This window comes from Plutella xylostella, chromosome 9 (assembly GCF_932276165.1).
Source record: "Plutella xylostella chromosome 9, ilPluXylo3.1, whole genome shotgun sequence".
In the NCBI taxonomy this organism is placed as follows: domain Eukaryota; kingdom Metazoa; phylum Arthropoda; class Insecta; order Lepidoptera; family Plutellidae; genus Plutella; species Plutella xylostella.
The window spans coordinates 51,041-73,908 of NC_063989.1; the positions used below are offsets into that span (position 1 = coordinate 51,041).

Here is a 22,868-nt window from a genome sequence, read left to right on the forward strand (position 1 = left end):
ACTTGACAATGAATTAACCATGGAAGTAATAATACAACAGGAATGCGCACTGCACCAAAAAAACGAGCCGACAGAGATAGTCAGCACGGAGCCCTCCATCTCTTTCTATTTTTGGTGACCATAATTTTAGGTAATTCATGAGACATCACTTCTAATCTATCATGTCGCGAATAGGTGTCGATGGTCTCAAAGTCACCTATTATTCGAATAATTCGATTGCAATGTAAGTACGAATGTATTTTGGTGATATGACAATTGAGTAAACAAATGGGGTGAAGGTAAAATTTGTATAGATTGTCAAAACAGGTTAACATTAAACGCAACTATGTACCTAAAACGTGTTTACTCTGTGGGTGTTCCGTTTACATAGTCTAGTAAAGTGTAGTTGATGAAAATCATAAGATTTCAAAAAAAATATCTCAACCTAAGTGCTTCCGCCGGTTTTAAGCTTGATAAATTATCTTATAATACTCATATCTATCACCAAAAAAATCAACAGCTCATAACTCTTTACCAGCCTTATAAGATAACAGTCACAATAATACCTAATGATACTTAGGTATAAAATAAAACAAAAAGTTGAATGAAACAGGTCCTAATTAATGGAAAGTGATTCAAAAGTACGAATGAATGGTCACCCTAACCATAACGTCTCTCACAACAGTATAAAACGTCATCCGTCATCTTGACAACTTCGGTCTTGTCGTAAAGTATTTAGAAAAACTACCAATATTTTTTATGAAATTATTATTCATACAAATACTAAATATTTCATTAAAATTACATGTTTATAATGATTTATTATAAATTTGCTTTTGAAAATGATATGATATACAGTAGTCTATGAGTTAATTTAATATTTTTTTTGCATAGCTCTCTTCGTACAAAATCTACTAAAGTTTACACAACTAAATCCTGGCAATTGTTAGAAAAAGAGGAAGGGCTCTGTGGTAACCCTCTCTATCGGCTCGCGGCCTCTTTCACTTCAAATATAAGTCTTAAGGTGAATACGTTAGGTCTATTTTTGTTTGCATCATTTTGGTGAGTGCGCATTCCTGTTGTATTATTACTTCCATGGAATTAACAACCAAAATTCTAACCTATGTACGTTCACAGAGTAACGTATTGGGCTGCGTTCAAAAATGTTACAATCCTTATTCTAAGTCTGAGCAAAATTTTTACCTGTGACTTGGATGTAAAAAGGCGGTTGTTATACGTTTAACGTATCTGTGTGTCTATTATTTACTTATATTATATTATACTACGGACGGACGGTATTAAATGTGTGCATTTGCGTTTACATTTTTACCTATTTCTATATTTTTAATACAGATTGTGGTTTTTCGGTTGTACATCTATAATTAATTAAATTACTAATTATACACAGTTAATAAGATTTATACGGTACGGTACGGAATGACTAGGTCATAAATATATAAATGTTTTAACTTTTTACGGCTATTTATCTTCGATCTTCATTATTGATGACTGAGGGTAGGTTTGGAATAATCGGTTCGTTCGGCATCGCATGAGTACCGCGGCTAGGCACATCTGGCGATGGGTGATGACGTCGTCGGTAGGTAACTTATTGCTTCGATTCGGTGGAATTTGGTTGCGGCGAGTTTGATGATGATGATTTTAGTCGTTCTTTGTATTTTTTCATATGATGAAGAACATCTTTGTACATCCCGGGCCAGTAGTATGTTTCGGCAATACTTTTTAATAATTTTGTGGTGCTTAGGTATCTTGTTTTTGCTTGTCCATTATGGTGTTGTTCGATAATCGACCTTCTTTTCACTGTCGGAACGCATATTTTCCATTGGGATTGTGCGTCTATCTTGACCCCGTACCTTGGAATTACAATTCGTTTATGGAGTGAGCCGTTTTTAAACGTAAATGTTGGGTCATTTTCAGGTGAATTTTGGGTTTCGAACATTTTCCTCTCGAACCATTCTTTTCGTTCCTGGATTGAAGCTCTGTCGGGATACCTTGGTGGATGTTGTTGACTAGGTATTTTCTTGTGCTTGCGGGATTTCGACTTTCTTGGGCCGTTGATTTTATTATTTTTCGGTGGTGTTGATTCTTGTGCGACGACTAGCGGTTTCTGTTGGTTATTTTCCTGGATTTCTTTCGGTGTATTTTCGGTGTTATTTTCCCAGACTATTGTGGCTCCTGCTTTTCTAAGGAGATCTATACCTATGATGATTAGGTTTGACGGTGAGTAATGTGGTAGCACGAAGAGTTCGTGTGTTATTTTTCTCTGCCGGATCTCAATCTCTGGTTCTATTCTGAGCTTCACGTCCATGGCTCTGCCGTCTGCGAGGGTTACTCGCATCCCTGTGGCTTCTTCTTTATCAGCGTTTCTCGAGTTATCTTCATAGATGTTTCTACTGATGTAAGATCTGGTGGAGCCTGTATCAACTAGTGCTCGGTACGTGATTCCCCCTATTTTCACGTCTTCGAAGATTCGGTATTCCGGTCGGTTTTCTTCAGCGGTTATGTTGGTGTCTCCGAATTTGGTTTCTTTTCTGCAGCAGTTGCGCGTTAGTCTTCCGAGGACTCCGCATTGGCTACAGAACAGTACTTGCCTGCCCCGGCATTCCTTGTGTGAGTGGCCTGTTTTGCCGCAGTTCCAACAGCATGTGGTCTTGTCGTATTTTTCATGTATTTTACGCGGTTCTGGTGATCTTTCTGGATAGATTTTCGGTGTCTGACGGTGTCGGTTTGGTTGGTGGTTCCACTGTTGAGATGAGGATTCTTCTGTGATCTGCTCGTACTCGGCTGCCTGTCTAATTAATTCCCCGAGGCTGGTGAAGTCTTGCTTCTTGATGTAGTACTTGTAACTCGCGTTCATGTTCTCGTATATTCTTTCTTCTTTTTCTGTTTTGGTCATTTTCCCATATCTTCTCATCAGGGTTTGTATGTCGGTCAGGTAATCGACGAAAGATTCACGGTGGTGTTGTTTGCGTGCGATGATCATCTCGAGCAGGTTCTTCTCGTATCCCGCCGGGTAGTAGAATAGTTTGAAGTCTTTTAGGAAGTCTTCCCACTTGTCCCAGGTGTCGGAATTGTTTCTATACCATAATAACGGTTTTCCTCTCAGCACTTTCGGTAGTACCTGGAGTAATCGGTCCTGCGGAACGTCACCTGATGACGTCAGTTCATCCAAACGCTCGATGAACTCAACCGGGTCGCATGCGGTGTCGAACGATATATTCCATTCCCTCACGATGGACGACAGGTTCAGCTGGCTCGCGGTTTTGGTCTGGTCTTCGGATGTCATCTCGAAGGTCTCCTCCTCTTCTTCTCTGGTGTGGTCGGCTAGCTGTTTTCTTAGTTTGTCTACGGTTAAATTTACGGTCGGTAGCTTCCTTTCCTTGCTCTCCCTTATTAATTCCTCTTTACTAAGGTTATAAATCCAAGAAGTTGGCATTTGATTTTATACAAGTATATTTCTCTATTATAAAACGGGGCCAGTTTGTAATCGGTTACGAAAAATTTAATAAAAATGACCAACAAAAATTTTTGTTCTTTACTTTTGAATTGTAATTTTTGTTAAACGGGGTCGGTCGGTCGGTTGTCGGTCTATTTTTAGAATGATTGCGGGTAGGTAGTTAAATTGAACGGTAAGTCGGTCGGTTGGTTATTTCTAGTGTTTTACGTGTTATTACGGGGGGCTAATAATATTAGATCTTGACGAAATTAAGTGGATTTTTAAGTTGGGCGCCAATGTAATGTAGCAGTTCAGCTGGAGCGGGTCTGGACCACCGGGGAGCGACCCCTGGGTGAATCGACCTCTCTGGCCTCCCCCGAGAGTAGGGGTTGGATGCTATATTAAATATGTACTTACCCTAATGACTACTGGTTTCCTAGTGCTTAGGGCTGGTACTGAATGTCTCTCGAATGGTGTATACCGGGAAGCGGTCCTAGGCTAGCTCAAGTCGGTGCCGGGCCTCTGAAGGAGTCTCCGGTCGCCCTGGGGGATTATAATATGACCGTGAAGCGGTCCTAGCTATTCTATCCTTATTCCTGAGGCCCCTGGAGGGAAATAACCTCGGTAGGTGTACGGGATGGAAATGAATAACACGGATTACAATATACAACAATTAGGCGGGACTGGCTCCGCTTTATTTACAATAATAACTTATATGTCTAGTACTTACAGCTTGTAACTATATATTCACCACACAAATGCACAAATAAGGATATCTATTAAGTATCTAACTATTTAAACAGGGCCCTGAAGGGGCAAACGCGGATTTATAGCAAATAGTAGGAAAGGATAAAGGGTACAGGATCTCGGGCTAATAATGGCAGCCGCGCCGCGCTCGAAGCCTCAGTCACAACGAGGGGGTAACCAAGCTGCGCCTATCGAGACTAGATCGTCGCGACGCAGGCTATAGATACATAAATACAATAAGGGTGAGTGGGAAGGAAGCACGGGATGGGAGCTGATCAGACGCCGGAGCTGGAGTTGACGAATGGTGCCGGAGCGGCGGTCTTGCGGTGCTTTATAGGTGCGGCGGCCGTGCCGTCCCGCTTCCCCTCTGGTCACCCGGAGTGGTCTGTGCGGTGCCCCACCCCGCGGCGTTCTTGTTGTTGGCTCGGAGATGCGGGTAGGTGTGTGGCCGTTGTTGTAACGACTTCGTTACAAACTTATAACTAATATATTACTATCCCTTTTACTTAAACATCGGTAAAGAATTATGAAGTTATCAACAATTAACGGTTTTCTTGCAATGGTAGGAACTTAATTACACAAAGTACTTATAATCAACAATCATTTATTAGCTAGTTAGGTAGGTATATGGTAAGTACGTATATGTATAAGGCCAATACTAACCAATAGTGCCAATAGTAACAGACATTATAGGTGGTTGGCTTTAAATAGTTGAAAACAAATACAGTGTAAACTCGTAGGTATAATTGATTATAATATAATGTAAATAGGTGTGCTGCTGTGCACCATATACTAAACTAGAAATAAACATTTATGTTAAAAAAAAAATACTAGGTACTTATACAATTGTTTACCTCGTTGTAACTATAATAATATCTATGAACTAAATTAAATATATTCTTTATATAACACAACGATACCTACTTTAACACAAAGTACCTAGATGGATATTGTTAATCTAAGATAGTTAACACGTAATTTCTTCCGTGATTCAGTACAGGGCGTCACCATCCCCACCTATCAGGCTGTCTCACTGTCCTGCCGTAACGAGTTACATATTGATTAGGAACAGGTACATTGTTATCAACATGAACAGCTGACTGGATGCAGGGGCTGTGCGGCGCGCGGGCGGCGGGTGACCTTGAACCCGGCTGATCACTCGTTACTCGTATGTCGTCGTATGCTAACTTGGAGTAATTATTTTGATTTGATGTTCGACGTTCCGAGTCGGGTATTATGTGACGTCGATTACGGATAATCACATTTTCATTATCTATTAGTATCGAGTAAGACCGTGGTCCTTCTAATTTAGTAATAATTCCGTTTTTCCATTCATTATTTAATCTAGCTTTAACTTTTTGACCTAGTTTTAACTGTGATAAATCTTTTGCATTTCTATCGTAGTATGTTTTCTGTGTGTATTTTCTACGTTCAAGCTGGGTTACAACATTTTTTTGAATTTTAGGTTGTAATAAGTTTGGTGGACAAGGAACAATACTCCGAAACTTACGACTGTTCAACAATTCCGCCGGAGAGGCCAGTTCGTTATCAATAGGAGTGTTTAGGTACTCAAGTAATGCTAATCGAAAATCACCGTTATTATAACTTGTTTTTTTCATAATGTTTTTAACTGTCTGCACCGCTCTTTCGGCCAGCCCGTTTGACTGCGGATAAATCGGAGATGACGTAATGTGCTGAAATTTCCATTCAATTGTAAACTTTTTAAATATTTCGCTACTAAATTCCGGTCCGTTATCGCTTATGACTATATCCGGAATCCCTTGGGTACTGAACACGGATTTTAATTGTTTTACGACACGATCTGATGTAATTGTTTTCATTTTTATTACTTGAATGAATTTGCTGTAATAATCTACAATTAATAGGTACTTTTGTCCTTGGAAGTGAAACATATCCATAGCTATTTTAGACCATGCTCTGTTAGGCGTACTATGTTGTAATAATGTTTCTTTACTATTACACCTTTTGTATGTGATGCATGCTTGACAATGTGATATCAGATCTGCTAACTGAGAGTTCATATTTGGCCAGTACATGATTTCGCGAGCCCTAAGCTTACATTTATCAATACCTAAGTGACCGATATGTATTTTTTGTAGCATTTCGCTGCGTAGACACTTAGGTATAACTATCCGTGAACCTCGCCAGACTAGACCATACTGTACCGTTAGTTCATCTCTTACATCCCAATAACATCTAAGTTTTATATCGACCTCTTTTTTATGCGTCGGCCATCCCTTTTGTATTGTTTTAATTAATAACTGTAGTTCACTGTCACTGCTCGTGCATTTTTGAATTGTTATAAAATGAGTATCTGTCAGAGGATAAGCTACAGACACCGAACATACTTGCGCTTGAATGTCTAAGTTATCACGTGATTCGCCTTGTACGTTACTTTGTTGAGTCTCACAAGCACGAGAAAGTGCATCCGCTACGTATAAGTACCTGCCGGGCTTATACACAAGGGTAAATGTATAGGGTTGAAGCCTCATTAGCATTCTTTGTAACCTAGCCGGCGCATTCGCTATTGGTTTTTTTATTATGCTAACCAGAGGTTTATGGTCAGTCTCAATAGTTATATCAGTGCGGCCAAATAAGTATGAATAAAATCTTTCACATGCAAAAACACAAGCATAAAGCTCTTTTTCTATTTGTGCATACGCTTGCTCGGTTTTATTCAAGGATTTTGAAGCATAACAGACTGGAAGACCGTCCTGTAATAGACAGGCACCTAGGCCGTTTTTACTCGCGTCTACAGACAACGTTATAGGTATATCCAGACTGTAGTATTTGAGTACAGGGGGCTTAGATAAGGATTGTTTTATCTGATCAAAACACTTCCTATGGTTTTCTGACCATTGCCATTCAGTATCTTTTTTTAGTAGCGCTCTTAATAGATGTGTTTTATCCGACAAATTAGGAATAAAATTACCTACGTATTGTACAAGCCCTAAAAACCTTTCTAGGTCTTTTGTATTTCTGGGCTCTGGCATATTTCGAATAGCTGAGGTGTGTGTGTCATCAGGGGAAATTCCGTTCTTACTTATTTTATGACCTAAGTATTTAATTTCTTTTAGGCCTACTTTACACTTTTGTTTATTAAGTTTAATGTTTATTTCCCTACACCTGTCTAGTACTTTACGTAATCTCGCATCATGCTCTTCTTTTGACCTGCCATATACAAGTATATCATCAATAAACTGACAAGTTCCCTCAATCCCATCTAAGCATTCGAAGAGTTTTTTATGAAAAACTTCTGAGGCGGAAGTTATACCGTATGGTAAACGTAAAAACTTATACCTACCAAAAGCAGTGTTAAATGTGCATAGATCGGTACTGTCGTCATGTAATTTAAGTTGATAAAATCCTTGCCGGGCATCTAGCGTACTGTACATGCAAGTTCCAGACAGATCTGCTGCAATTTCATCTAAAGTTGGTAGTTTGTAGTGTTCTCTTTTTATTTCTTTATTTAAATCTTGCGGATCAAGGCAAATTCTAAGATCTCCATTTGGTTTCTTTGCAATAGTCATGCTATTGACCCAGTCAGTAGGTCCCTCCACCTTAGATATTATACCTAGACTGACCATTTCGTCAAGTTTTAACTTAACCTTTTCTTTTAGAGCAATCGGTAGTTTTCTTGTAGCGTGGATTACCGGTTTTGCATTATCTTTTAATTGAATTTTGTAACAACCCGGAAGACAACCTATTCCTTCAAATACATCCGCATACTCATGAAAAATAGTTTTTTCATATTCATTTTCATTCACTGACATGACCAATTTTATTAAATTTAACTCCTGACATGCATTTTTTCCTATAATGGGTGATGATGTAACATCTGCCACAATGAACTTTAGTATATATTGATTACCTTTATACTCCACTTTTAAATTACATTTACCTACTGTATTTATTTTGTGCCCTGAGTATCCACTTAATTTTATTGATGTACTAATAAGATCAGCTTCTGTTAAATTAATCTGTGTAAGATAACTTTTAGGCAAAATGTTAACATCAGCCCCTGTATCCAGTTTAAAGTTAATACAGGTACCATTTATGTTTAGATTTGTAGACCAATCAATTTTTGAGGAAACTTGGTTATTTACCTGATCAGAAGATCCTTCAACGTGATATACTTTACACATTTTTGCAAAGTGATTATGGCGATTGCAATTATTGCACACTACCCCATATGCTGGGCACTTGTAATACTCGTGGTTTGTACCACATTTTTCACACACTTTATTCACTAGACGCGAAGATGTCTGCGGGACGGCGGTCTGGCCTCCAGGGGCCGACCAGCCCGTCCCGGCTGGCTGGGGGGTGGCGAAGGCGGCAGGTCGTCTCCCGCGACCCCGGCCTCGCCCTCGCCCGCGCCGGCGCGCCCCCTGCGGTCCTCGTGCAGGGGCGGCGGCGCGAGGCGGCGCTCCCGGCCGCGCTCCCGCTCCACAGCTGCAGCGCGTATTCTGCACCCAGTACACCGACTCGTCTCCTTCTGGCTCCAAGCTTTCACCATGATGCTGACACACTTCGTGTATTTGATGATTTGCAGATTCATTTTTTATATTTCCTGCTTGTGCCTTCGACAGTTCTGCCAATCGACATATGTCGAGGGCTTTAGCCTGTGTTAAATCAGGCTCTCTGAGTAACCGTTCACGTAATCCGCCATCTTTGATTCCACAAATAAGTCGATCTTTTACTAACTCACTTGACAAATCTTTAAATTCGCAATTTGACGCCATCTTGTTTAATTCGTAAACGTATTGCTCAATAGATTCCGAATTTAACTGGTCTCTTGTAAAAAATTTATGTCGCTCAACCGTTACATTCTTTTTAGGTAGAAAGAAATTGTCGAATATTTCGAGCGCTTGTTTTAAAGTCGAACACTTTGAGGGCTTTTGATCGTATACCTCTCTGCATTTTGCACCGATCACGTGTAAGAGAATGTTTATTTGAACATTCGGGTCCTTTTTATTTAGCTCACACGCTTCAAAATACACATTAAATGATTTCTTCCAATCTTCCCATGACTTTGATAAATTTCCCGATGTAACACTAGATAAGTTATTGTCAAATTGGAACGCAGATGGCGGCTTAAGTATTGCCTCCATTTTTACACACGCGTACCTCGGCTAATATTTACAAGCGTGGTTTTAGACACAATTTATTTTATTTTTAATCACGATCACTTAGTCAAATGTTTTTAATTATTTGTATTCTGAGCACTATCGATATTTTTGCTATCACAGGTTTTATTACCGGCTGCGCCATGTAAAGGTGTCAATAAAACACGGTGGCTGAGCTTCAACTAACTGGTTTATTCACCTACCTCCAATAGTGTACATACATAGGTACAAGTAGTATACATATATCGACAAGGCGCAAGCGTCGCCTTTTATACTGTTCTCTATCGAATATAGAAATCTCTCGAAAACTATGGAATGCTATGGAGAGTTCCGGAATGTACTAGAATCTTCTAGACTGTCAACGCCATCTGTTGCCAAGTAGAGTAACTGCGTTGTCTGTTAGTAGCCTATCGTTCTACTTAGTTATGCTATTTCCTACTAGATGGCGCTAGTTTCCTCACTTCCCGAGACTATTTATTTATTACGAATAACAAGAGTCAAAACTATTATTCTTGTCCCGAACAAAACTGTCTCAATGAACTCGGCTCTAATACTGACGGGACTGCTGCCACTTGACCTAAGAGTCAAGGAGGCTGCATCCCTGTATGAGGCAAAGAAAGGGAAGCCACAGCCAGTTCTGAAGGGCCGGAAAGTAGAGGAAAGGGCTAGCCCTCTCCAACGACCACACCCTTCAGAGGAGATCCAGTTGGACTTTGAGTGCCTAGAGAGTGAAGCGGAGGTACAGGAACGCATGACGGACGGTGCAGCACACATATTCACTGATGGCAGCAAAATTGAAGGCAAGGTCGGTTCAGCGCTATCTTGGTGGAACAGCGGAAACGAAATAACCTGCCGTAAATTTAAGCTTGAAGATCACTGCACCGTCTTTCAGGCGGAACTTTACGCTGTTTACCGCGCCACAGACAAGCCAAGACAAGACTAAATAAATATGAAATAGAAATTAAGTTAGATAATTAAGTTTTTGTTACGAAAAGTCTTGGGTTATGCCCGGGGAGAATTAGAAAGGGAGGGGTTTTAGTCGGTGAGAGTCCGACACTACCTGACAGTACGGGCTGTCAGGTGTCCATTAGGATTTCCCCTCCCTACGAAAAAAAAAAAAAAAAAAAAAAAAAAAAAAAACTCAACCTAACCCAGCCTAACAATTTTTTTTTTTTTTTTTTTTTACGTGGGGAAATGCCTAACGCATACCCAGGCGCTCGGGGAAGCGACTGGGTTATGTCGGGCTTGCACCGACTAAAACCCCACGGTGGACTCCATCGCGCATTTTGGAGGTGTCCCGGGAACCGCTATGTGGCATACTACCGGTAGCCTCCGCGCAGGCTGCTGTGAGAACAGCAGCACTCCTGAGGGAATTATTTACCTACCCTCCGCAGTAGCACGCATCCACAATACGTGTTACCACGCCGCAGGACCCGCAACTCGACGCACTAAGGGTCTCCCGCCCCTCGTGCGCCTGCGACTCCAGGGCCCCTTTGAGGCAGGGGTTACCGTAGCTCTATTGTAATGCCCGAACTACAGGGCGGGGCCCCTTTAAGGCAGGGGATACCGTTTATATCGCTCGACTCGCAGCGCGACAGAGATGCTATCTTCTGCCACCCCGGGGTCGGCGGCCTCTTCTGGCACGACGCCTAGCTGGGTCCTCCTGTTCCCGCTCGCGTTCTGCGTCTTCCTTCTGCGACATGACGGTCTCACAAAATGTGGAGAACGCACGCCAGGCAGGTCTGCTGCTTACGATCGCTGCAATTACTGCAGGCAGCGTTAGGTCCTGCCCGATGACCGCGCAGAGAGCGCAGCGCTCATCGGCCCAGGCCGGGCACTCCGCCAGTGTGTGCTCCGCGGAGTCCACTGCAGCACCACAGTGGTGGCACGCTTGCGTCTCTTCCCTCCCGATCCGACACAGATACTTCCCGAAGCATCCGTGCCCGGAAAGCATCTGTGACACACGGAAAGTGCACGACCCGTGCTCCCTATCTAGCCACTGTCGCAGAGCAGGGAGAATCGCGTCGATTGTGCGCCGGCCATAGGCTGATTCGTCGAGCCTTCTTGCCCATAATTCTATGGCATCGTCCACGTACCCGTCTCTCGCAGCCCCGATCTCTCTTGGTGCTGGACGCATGTCTGTCCGACGTGCTTCCTCCCGCCAGTGATACAGGGATGAGAGGACACCGGCATCTAAGTCCCACGGTAGGGATCCAGCAATCAGGCAGGCAGCTTCTGCGGAGATGGTGCAGTATGCCCGAATCACCCTTGAGGCCATCACTCTTTGCGCTCTGCGCAGATGGGTGATGTTCGACCTCGATAGGCTATCGGCCCACACAGGAGCACCGTACATGGCCATAGAACGCACGATGCCCATATAAAGCCGCCTGCAAGATGTTCTTGGCCCACCAAGGTTGGGCAAGAGCCTACTCAGTGCCGCACACGTGGCGACCAGTTTTATAGCCAGCCTTTCAAAATGGGCGGCAAAATTCCACCGGCTGTCCAGGACGAGTCCCAGATATTTCATCGTCGACTGGACAGCGATACGTTCTCCGCCAACTACTATGCCTGATCCAGGCCGAGGAGCATTGCGGGCCCCGTGGAAGCACAGTGCCTCTGACTTGTGTAGAGCGACCTCCAGCCCCAGCATTCGGATGCGGCGCACAATCTGGGCGACACCAGCCGTTGCAAGAATGGCAGCATCCCTGAACGTGATGCCCCGAGCCGTAATTAGGGTGTCGTCTGCGTAGCAGGTGGTCTCGATACCTCTGAGGGTCGCACCACGCAACACCCAGTCGTAGCCGATGTTCCACAGGAGCGGGCCAAGAACCGATCCCTGTGGGACGCCGCACGACATCGCCTTTCGGCCCCAAGCCTCCCGCCCAGGGTATGTTATAAACCTTTCGGAGAGGTAGGAGTCCACTATCTCTATCAGGTATTTGGGCATCCTGTGGTACCCAAATGCTTCCTTTATGCAGGGCCAGGGTAATGTGTTGAAGGCATTGGAAATGTCAAGTGACACCGCAATCATCACATCACCATCGCGCACTGCTTCGTCCGCCAAGGTCTTTACCCGCAGAATGGCATGGACAGTGGACCTACCCCTCCGGAAGCCGAACTGGTTTTCGGACAGATTGGGTCCTTCTGACTCCAGATGTTCTGTAATGCGGTCGGCAATGATACGCTCAAAGAGCTTACCGACCTCATCTAGCAGCACGATTGGGCGGTATGCTGAGGGTGAATCTGCAGGCCGTCCCTCCTTCTGTAGCAACACTAGCTTGCCAGTCCGCCACTGCAGTGGGAAACTCCCCTGCTCTAGGCATTGTGACAGAAAGCAGAGGAATCTTGGCCCAAGGTGCTCCCTGAGAGCCAGGTACACCACACGGCCAGGGATGCCGTCAAGCCCAGGGGCGGCTTTTCGCGTGCGGAGTCTATGAAGGGCGACTCGAAGCTCCGCTTCCGTTACAGGAGGAACAAGATTCTCCACCGTTGGGTCCAACACGGCTGCCATCGATGGTGGGGCATGTGGAGGCCTCGTCGGAAAGAGAGCCGAGGTCACTTCATTCACTAGCTCGGGCCGAAGACTTTGAGTCAGTGGTGGAGCCCAGGTGCGGAGCTTTTTTCTCGCAGCCCTGTACGGCCGGCCCCAGGGATCCACGTCTAGGGCCTCCAGCATCTCATTACGAGCAGCCTCCTTGGACCGCCGTATTGCAATTTTTATTGCCTTCTTGGCTGCCTTGTATATGGCAAATAGGGCAACTTCTTCGGCGTCTGGGGGGACATCGTTCCTACGCCTGGTTCGTCTTCTGTGTCGGGTATACTGGCGACGAGCCGACATACATGCGCGGCGTAGTTCCGCGATTTCAGAAGACCACCAGTACATTTTCTTCTTGGGAGGAATTGGTCTGGCGCGAGGCATAGCTGCATCGCATATTTGCGACAGAGTCTCCCGGAACCAGTTGGCTTCATCATCTACATGCGGAAGGCTTTCCGGGCTTGATGCCCAAGCATGGACGATGGCCGCTTCCTCTAGTGCTTCGCGGTCCAGGCGGTTTAATACCCAACGGGGACCGGCGCCACATATATTGGTCCAGCGCGTGGTATCCAGTGTTGCGGAGACGTCGTATCGGATATACCGATGGTCTGACAGAGTCTCCACATTCACTATAACCCTCCAGCCCTGGACACGGGGCTCCAGTGCGGGACTCGCGAACGTGACATCCACAATGGAGCCCCCATTGTGACGCACACAAGTCCATTCTGACCCCCTAACCTAACCTAACCTAACCTAACCTAACCTAACCTAACCTAACCTAACCTAACCTAACCTAACCTAACCTAACCTAACCTAACCTAACCTAACCTAACCTTTTTTTTTTTTTTTTTTTTACGAGGGGGAAATCTTCAGAAAGATTCCCGCCGACCTCGGGGGAGGAAGGCGGGATATGTGGGATTTTTACCCACTAAAACCCCCTCGGTGGCCACCATCAGTGCAGGTAGGTGCTCCGGGATCTCCAGGGGAACGCACCGGAGTCACCTCACACCGTGCCGCAGCTCTTCTCCGGGAGACTCAAGGTCTCCCCACTCCTTCGCAGCCTGCGCGGCTGTACATGGCCACATGCACAGCCGCTCTTCCCGGGGCCGCTATTATGCGGCGGCTCGGACCCCCGTCCTCACCGCCCACAGCCCCTAACCTCCTTTTGGTCGCCTTCTACGACGGGCAGGAGATACCGTAGCCTTATTCTTATTCCCGGGCTACAGGGACGCGACGGGCTCACCTGGCCTGAGCCCTTCGCCGTCGCCTCCGAGCTGGATCGGCCCTCTCCCGATCTCGCTCTGCGGCCTCTTTCTGGACCATGACGGTCTCACAGAACGAGACCACGGCCTTCCAACACTCCTTGCCTCGAGTCATGGCTACCACCACTGAGGGCAGTGACAGATCCGGCCCGATCCTGTTAGCCAGGATCTGCCTTTCGGACTCCCACGCTGGGCACACTGCAAGTGTGTGCTGCGCGGAGTCCAGGCTGCTTTCACAGTGGTGACACGACGGTGCAACCTCACGCCCTATCCGGTGCAGGTACTCACCGAAGCAACCGTGCCCGGTCAGCACCTGCGTCAGACGATACGTGAGGTTGCCCGGCCGTTGCATCCATGCGTCGAAGCACGGAAGTACGGCTGCGACAGCTCGCTGCCGACAACTTCTCGGCTCCTCCAACCGCTCCCGCCAGTGCTCCAGAGCGACCTGGTGCTCGTATCGCCGGACGGCTGATGCCGGCTCCGCATCGGCAACTTCCACATTGTGTAGTCGCTGGTACACTCGAGCGTCCATTTCCGCCAAGATGTCGAGTGGCGGAAAGCGACCCAACAAAGTCGCCGCATCGTACGATATCGTGCGATATCCACGAACCCTGTCTAACCTAACCTAACCTAACCTAACCTAACCTAACGATCGTCGGATCTATGCTTCTATGCATTCTCTTATTCGACTTAAAAACTTTCTACCTTTCAAGACAAAACTTTCTCTGGCAACCTCTCTTCTCTTGCACATTCTTGACTATGCTGACGTGTGCTACTTGGATCTGACGGAGGCATTGCTTAATAAACTGGAACGCTTGCAGAACACCTGTATACGTTTTATTTTCGGTCTCCGAAAATATGATCACGTGTCCAGTTATCGTGCTAAGCTAAAGTGGCTTCCTATTCGAGATAGGAGGAATGTACGTATTCTCTGCCTTCTTTTTTCTGTCCTCTTTGAACCTAATTCCCCTTCTTACCTTAAATCTATGTTCAACTTTCTATCAGATACGCATAGCAGGCACCTCCGCTCCTCCCATAATCTTTTGTTGTCCTTACCACTACATCATTCAGGTTTTATGCTTAATTCCTTCTCCGTTTCAGCTGTCCGACTGTGGAATGACCTCCCTGAGTCTATCAGAAAGGCTCCCAGGCACTCCCAGCCGAGCAGTATTTAAATCACTGGTTCGTGCTCATTATCTCAGCCGGATAGGATAGAAGAAAGTTCATCTTTTCTTGCACCTCTATTGTTGTGTGTTCATTCATTCCGTCGTTTGAGTCCGAACTAATCAGTCGCCTCCTGTTACTCGAGTCAAAGTGCGCGTACAGACACCGTGAACTTTCTAGTGTCTCGTCGGAGAAACCAGTTCGCATTGCAAAGGCGCGTGGTCTGTACATACACGAACCGTCTGGCTGCGATAGAGTAAGTTACTGCCACAACAAACAGTACCTATCTGATAGAAAATGTTGAGGACTCCTTCAAAGGCTGAAATGGAGCATGCTTCATCGGTGCCGAATCTAACAGATGTATCAGTTGTATCGGCGAAGCAAGGCGAGATTTTTCATAAAAGAAAAGGGCGTGATTCAAGAGAAGAAATGACACAGGAACTACAGATATTTAAAACGGAGATATTGGGCATGTTAAACTCATGGAAAGAAGAACAAGCTCCTATCATAAAAAATATCCAGAAAGACTTATCGGATGTAAAGGCACAAAACGTATCAATAATTAAAAAATACGAGGATTTAGAGAAATCGATCAAATTCTTCTCAGCCGAATACGATGACCTGAAAATAAAAGTTGAAAAATTGGAGAAAGAGCGAAAAGGTAATATTCTGCTAATTGAGAATCTGGAATCAAAGTTTGAAGAAGTTCAGAGACACATCGGCTGCAAGAAAATTGAAATTAGAAATCTTCCGAACGAAAACCTAATGCAAATTACTGAGAAACTGCATGGAGAGATAGGATGTGAATATGGTCCCACAACTATTTGCGATGTTTTTCGTGTTCCTGCCAGAGGTGGTAAGATACGGCCAATAATTGAGTTTGCATCTAGTAAACAACGCGACAACTTCATTAAATGTTGGAAAAAGGCGATGGGTGGAAGCAAGCCAATTGCGTCATCGCTGTCAGGACACAACAAAATATATGTATCCGAATACCTAACACCGCTGGCTAAAAAACTGTTCTTCCATGGCAGGGAACTAACTAAACAAAAAATCTTCAAGTTCTGCTGGACAAACCACGGCCGAGTCTTTCTACGTAAAGAAGAAGGATCACCGTATATTTGCCTGAAAAGTGAATTGCAACTTCGAGAGATTACCGAAACCCAAGAATGACTAGCTAAGTTAATTCTACTTATATTACTCCTTCCAAATACAGTATTATCTATTGCTTTCATGTATCTTCCTATTACTATCTTATCATGCTAAAACACATCTCATTGCAACAAACACAGCGCAAACACACAACACAATACTAATAACACACTACACAACACTATATACCTACATATTAATACTACACTCCTATAAAATACATACATCACAACTAAACTACTCTTTAATACAAAACAGCAGAACTGCTCGACCTTACGCTGGTGTCTATGATTACACCTCGCAGAGTGGAGACCGCTACTTACCAAAACACGTCCGCCTTTGTTTGCCAGCTAAATCAGCTGGTAAAATTGTGTCTACCCCCATGCTGCAATATTGGAAGAAATTTATCTATAGTGAATAATTTACTTGAAATAAGTACCGAACTTGACGAAAACATTTCATTGAGCCACTATGTGAATTCCGTCGATGAGGTGAAACAATTTACGTGTAATAATTCACAAAAAATATCTATATTTATGCAAAATATACGTAGTGTAAGATGTTCACGCAATTTCGATTCACTGTTACTCGTTCTATCACGACTTAACTTTACCCCAGACCTAATAGTTCTTACGGAATGTTGGTTGGTAGAAGATATGATCCCTATACAGCTAGATGGATATACCTAAGTTTAATTGGTCGAAAAAATACTTAAACCAAAATGATGGCATTATAATATACTCTAAGATACAGCTGAATATTACGATACAGGAACCGGATTTTCTAGATGCCAGTTGTTTAATGGTGAACATTGAGAACATAATTACATTAATATCTATATACAGATCCCCATCTATGTACAATATTGATAATTTTTTAACTTCATTGGATAGTGTTATCTCAAATACAAAGTCAACACACACTATAATTCTGGGTGACATTAATATTGATATTAAGCCATTTAATAAAGACAGTCGTTCTGACTCCTACCTAAATTTAATAACTATGCATGGATTCTACCCTACACATACTTATCCAACACACGAAAACAATTGCATCGACCACACTCTGATTAAATCACAATGTAAACCCGAAACAATTGTTTGTTCATCAAAAATTACTGATCATGACAGTGTTATACTAACGTTGGATTGTAGGCTACAAAATAATGTAAGAAATATGAAAAAATATATGAAGCGAGTTGATTACGATAAATTGTATGCTATTCTCAGTGGCGAAGAATGGACTAATGTAGTATCCGAGGATAACATAGATATTGCAACTAATAATTTTATACAAAAAATAACTGACACCGTCGATAGCTGTACTGTTACTGTGAATATCCCGCATAGGAAACAGTTCCAACAACCGTGGATTACACCCAATCTCCTCAGATGTATTCGAAAACGAGATAGATTGCACCAAAAATGTAAAAAAAGACCTAAAGACAATGCTCTAAAGCAAACTTATTATAACTACCGTAATTACTGCAACAACTTACTACAAAATCTAAAAAACACTTAGGGTAAAACTGCCAGTTATTGGCCAACTAAGCGGATTGGCCACTTCAAAGCTGAATTATTTCATACAGATTAAACCAAAATTGACAGATGGTGTATGAATGTAATCTAGAAAAGCTACTTTTGCCTCGCAGTAAATCAATAATTTATTTAGAAAACTATAACCGATAAAAATATATATGTTATTGCAAACGTGTGTAAAATTGCAGTTATTGGCCAAAAAAATCACTTACCGGCCATCCATAGGCTGGTTATTGGCCACAGGAAATAATTTTATAAAAAAGCTTTAAACCTCTAAAAAATAGTCATTAATGTTGTCTCTTTTAATAAAAACTTTATTAAAATCAGTTGCAGAATAATATTAACCACGGCTAAACTTCAAAAACAAAAAAAAAAACAATCAACTTTCTAAGAATAAAATACTAGGAATATAACATTTATATACAACAAGTTTTTTGTATACATAATTATATAATTACTTAATATAGACCGTTCCTGCGTACTTTACATACAACCAATCAAGCAAAGCAAGATCTACCGACGCTGTACGTGCGTATTTTATTCATCGTCATAGAATCATCATCTCCCAAACATAACACTCGGTCCTCGTCCTCGGCCTTCCTCATCCCGCCACTACCAGCTACCCGCCTAAGATCGTCGGTCCAACGGGCAGGAGAGCGTCGCACGTTGCTTTTGCCTGTTCGTGGTCTCTATACGAGAGCTCGTCTAACCCAACGCTTATCGGTTCTTCGGCAGAATCGGGAGATATGACTGCCATTTTATCTAAGCACATTTTGACAGCTATATGTCGGTAACCTTAGTTTTTTGACAGATAACCCTATTTCTGATACGATCTATCAGAGCAACCCCAAGCATATAGCTCTCTCCATAGCATGTGCACTTTTAATCGGTGCACCAGTCTGCACCATACGTCATCACTGTGCAGGATGCAGTGGTTGACTAGACTTTTGTCTTCAGGCTTTGAGGGATGCCTACAGGTTGGGAAGCAGCATTCAGGCCACTTAGCATCCAGCTGAGTTCCGGCAGACATTCTGCCATATTGACGATGTCGTCTGCGCAGCAGAGGTGTGACATTGACATGTGTCCGTTCCAGTTCAACGTCTTAAAGACATCTTCTAATGCATTGGTCTTCAGTTTCTGAGATATCACATCTCCCTGTCTCACTCCTCGTTGCCTTTGGATAGGTCTTTTCTTGTGGTCCTGTACTTGGACAGTCATAGTAGCAGCATTGTATAGACATCTCAACACCCCGATATAGCGACAGTCGATTTAGCATCTCTCTAAGGAGTCCAAAACTGCCCGTCTCGATGGAGACGAAGGCTTTCTCATAATCCTCAAAGGCTAGACACAGAGGCTGATTATACTCTTCGGTCTTCTGTATAATCTGCCTTACTGTGTAGTGTGTGTAGATCTATTGTACTAAAGTCTTTTCGAAACCCAGCTTGCTCTGGGGGCTGAAACTCGTCGAGCTTTTGGGCAAGACGGTTTGTCGATCGATATCCTTCAATAAAATATTGTTGAATTTCTGAAAACTATTTTCTATTGTCTTATGTCTTGTCTTTTATGAATTTGAAGGCTTCATTTAAGTCATCTGTCTTCGTTTAGGTGGCATCCCGTTGCTGATGGTTTGCGCACCGTAACAAAATACATCGGTCAGATATTGGCCACTTCACCACTAAATACTGGCCACCTATGCCAGTAACTGAATTTAATTGATAAAAGTGCGTGATATTTAGCCACACGATACTACAACTTATAAATATTGTGAAAACAGTCGATTTTCATCTAAATAGAGTACTTGCATTTTTATTTAGTTATTGGCATAGGCGGCCAGTAACACAAAATTTGCAATATATTGATTCAATTATTGGCCACCTCCATAAACTCACCTTCCCAAAGGTAATTGCATGAAACTATAATATATTAATAAAACTTACCATTAACACCATATAAATATGCTAAAGAAATCACTTAAATTGCGTTCTATCACCAATAATGACAATTTTGAAGAAATGTGTTTCGTTAAGAAATACGTTACTCTGAAGCGTACACGCGGAAGTCCGACCGCCAACTGTCAGAAAAAGGCGGCATAGTATGGCGCTTTTTTTCATAGTGGCAAAAAAATGTACTATAATCAAAGTCAGTTAGATAACAAAGTTCTATTAAAAAACACAGATGGCAGGTGATGCCTCATTCCTTATTTTATGACTTTTAAGTTTATAGTGGCCAGTAACTAACGATGGCTAATAACTGGCAGTTTTACCCTATAATAGCGAAAAACTTGTATCAAACAGTAGTAATCCAAAAAAACAATGGAGTATCATAAAAAATATATGTCATATCACTGAGAATAAAAGTAGCAGTAATAAGCTGCTTTACCTTAACAAAGAGTCTAAAAAAGATTCATTAAACTTAGTAAATAATTACTTTACCTCTGTAGGACGTAATCTGGCTAACACCCTACTACAAAAAAATCATCAAACGGAGCAGCGTTTAGCAGAAGCTTGTGAAGGTGAGGCCGTTTTGCAGTCATTCTTTTTAAGACCGACCAACTCATATGAAATTGCGAAACTTATAGATAACCTTAAAACTGATAGTTCCTCGGGGTGGGATAACATAACGCCTGAAATACAAAAAAATACTAAAACACTAATTTTAAAACCACTTGAGTATATTTTCAACCTCAGTATTAAAAATGGCAGCGTCCCGATGGCCCTAAAAAAGTCTTGCATATGTCCCATACACAAAGGCGGCGATCCTGAGGAAGTATCTAACTATAGACCCATCTCTTTACTGAGTGTCATAGCCAAACTGCTAGAAAAGATAATTAATTCACGTTTAGTCAGTTACTTGGAAAAAAATCAAATTTTGCCTGACAATCAGTACGGTTTTCGAGCTGGAAGATCCACGGAGGACGCCGTGAACTATTTGGTAAACCACATAGCTGAGAGCATGGATAAAAAACAGAAGTGCATTGGCGTCTTTCTTGATTTAGCCAAGGCGTTCGATACTGTTTCAATACCAATACTTTTAAGTAAATTAAATCATATAGGGGTAAGAGGTTTACCATGGGCATGGTTCAAAAGTTACCTCTCAGACAGAAGACAGTATGTTAAAATTTCCGAGGATGTAACAAAAAGTGAGTGCTCAGCTATTAATTTTGGTGTCCCCCAGGGCAGTGTCCTGGGGCCAACACTATTTTTAATTTACATTAGCACCCTTGGAAAACTCCAACTGGAGAACTCTAAAATATTTACATTTGCTGACGATACAGCTATTGTCTTTAATGGCAATACTTGGAAAGATGCGTACCAGAAAGCTGAAAAAGGGATGGCAGAGGTAGCTGACTGGCTAAATAGCAACTTATTAACCCTAAATGTTGGTAAAACAAAATTTCTTGGTTTTCACATCACAAAAAAAACAGAACCAACACAAGACCATCTAACCATACATACCTGTGGCAAATACGCTAATCCCCCCAACATCAACCCGGATGCCTGTGATTGTACGTCCATCGAACGCACAGACAAAATAAAATATCTTGGAGTGATGTTGGACCACAAATTGTCTTGGAAACCCCATATTGAGGTACTCTCAAAAAGGGTGCGTAGACTGATGTATACCTTTAGGTGTCTTCGGAAGGTTGCCACACGAGACTTTAAAATCAATATACCTTGCCCTATGTCAGTCAGTTGTGTCTTATTGCATAATAGCATGGGGCGGGGCCCCAAAAATCACCCTTATATCACTAGAAAGAGCACAAAGAGCTGTAATCAAAGTGATGTATTGCAAAAAAATCCGTTTTCCAACAACACAACTCTATGAAGAGACGAAACTTTTAACAGTAAGGCAACAATTTCTCAGATGACTTATATTATACTTTCATCGGAAATCTCTTCAAACTATTTACTCTAAAGAAAATGCAAGATTGAAAAAGTGGCTAACGCCTAAAACAAATACAGAATTTTACAAGCGTTTCTACAACTTTCTGGCTCCTTTTGTCTATACTAAAGTGGAGCAATCTCATTGCATATTTAAAAAAATGTGAAAACACACACAATCACACACACACACACAATCACACACACACACAATCACACACACACACACAATCACACACACACACACACACATACACACACACACACACACACAAACATACACACACCTGACACACATACACACAGCTCACACACAACACTCACTATCATACATGATTTGGTTTTTATTTTTTAACTTTTTATATTCTACTTTCATAAAATGTACCTACAAAGTTAAATGTTCAATAACTGTTTTTTTTTTTTAATTTATTCATTAAGTATGTACCTACCAGATGTAATCTCATCAGATCTAAAGTATATGCCTAATAAGCAAGTAAGCATCTAACTTTTGTAATTTATATATGCTTCTAATAGGCACATTTAAATTAGATAAATAATCAACGGCGGGTCCTGGTCCTCATAGCACAGGGAATCCTAGTTTGCGGACCAAGGTTGCAACAATTTGTATGTGTCTTTGTTGGTTTTCAAGTAAACGAATTTTTATTTATTTATTTATTTATTGTTTATATTATAATATAAGTATATATGAGGTAGTCCTATCGTGGGAGTGGTAGATAGGAAACAAACTCAGGGAATACACAAGGTTCACTGTATATTTTAGGTTCTACAGACACGTAAATAGCAGTTGAGGTAGTCTTTTGCATAAAACTAATAATTCGCGAAGGGGATGCAAGCGAGCGTGATCCAGCCGGGAATATGGTTTGGCGCCGACTGCCTGCGCGGGCTTCGCTGGCCGGTGGCGCGAGCGGGAGTGCGCGGGGGTGAAGACTGAGCGCGCGGGACGCGGTATGCGCAGAGAAGCTGCGCGAGAAACGGTGAGGCGGCG

At 42.7% G+C, this 22,868-nt stretch overlaps 1 protein-coding gene across 1 annotated transcript; it reads right to left on the reverse strand.

Moving 5' to 3' along the window:
* Positions 1–4,685: 4,685 nt before the first annotated feature.
* Positions 4,686–9,571, reverse strand: LOC125488929 (uncharacterized protein K02A2.6-like). Its single transcript, XM_048622969.1, has one exon. The coding sequence runs from the start codon at positions 9,310–9,312 to the stop codon at positions 5,185–5,187; it is 4,128 nt and encodes a 1,375-aa protein (XP_048478926.1). The 5' UTR covers positions 9,313–9,571; the 3' UTR covers positions 4,686–5,184.
* Between the last annotated feature and the right edge of the window lie 13,297 nt (positions 9,572–22,868).

Coding starts and splice junctions, on each gene's coding strand:
- LOC125488929 (XM_048622969.1), bottom strand. CDS start 9,312: ATGGAGGCAATACTTAAGCCGCCATCTGCGTTCCAATTTGACAATAAC.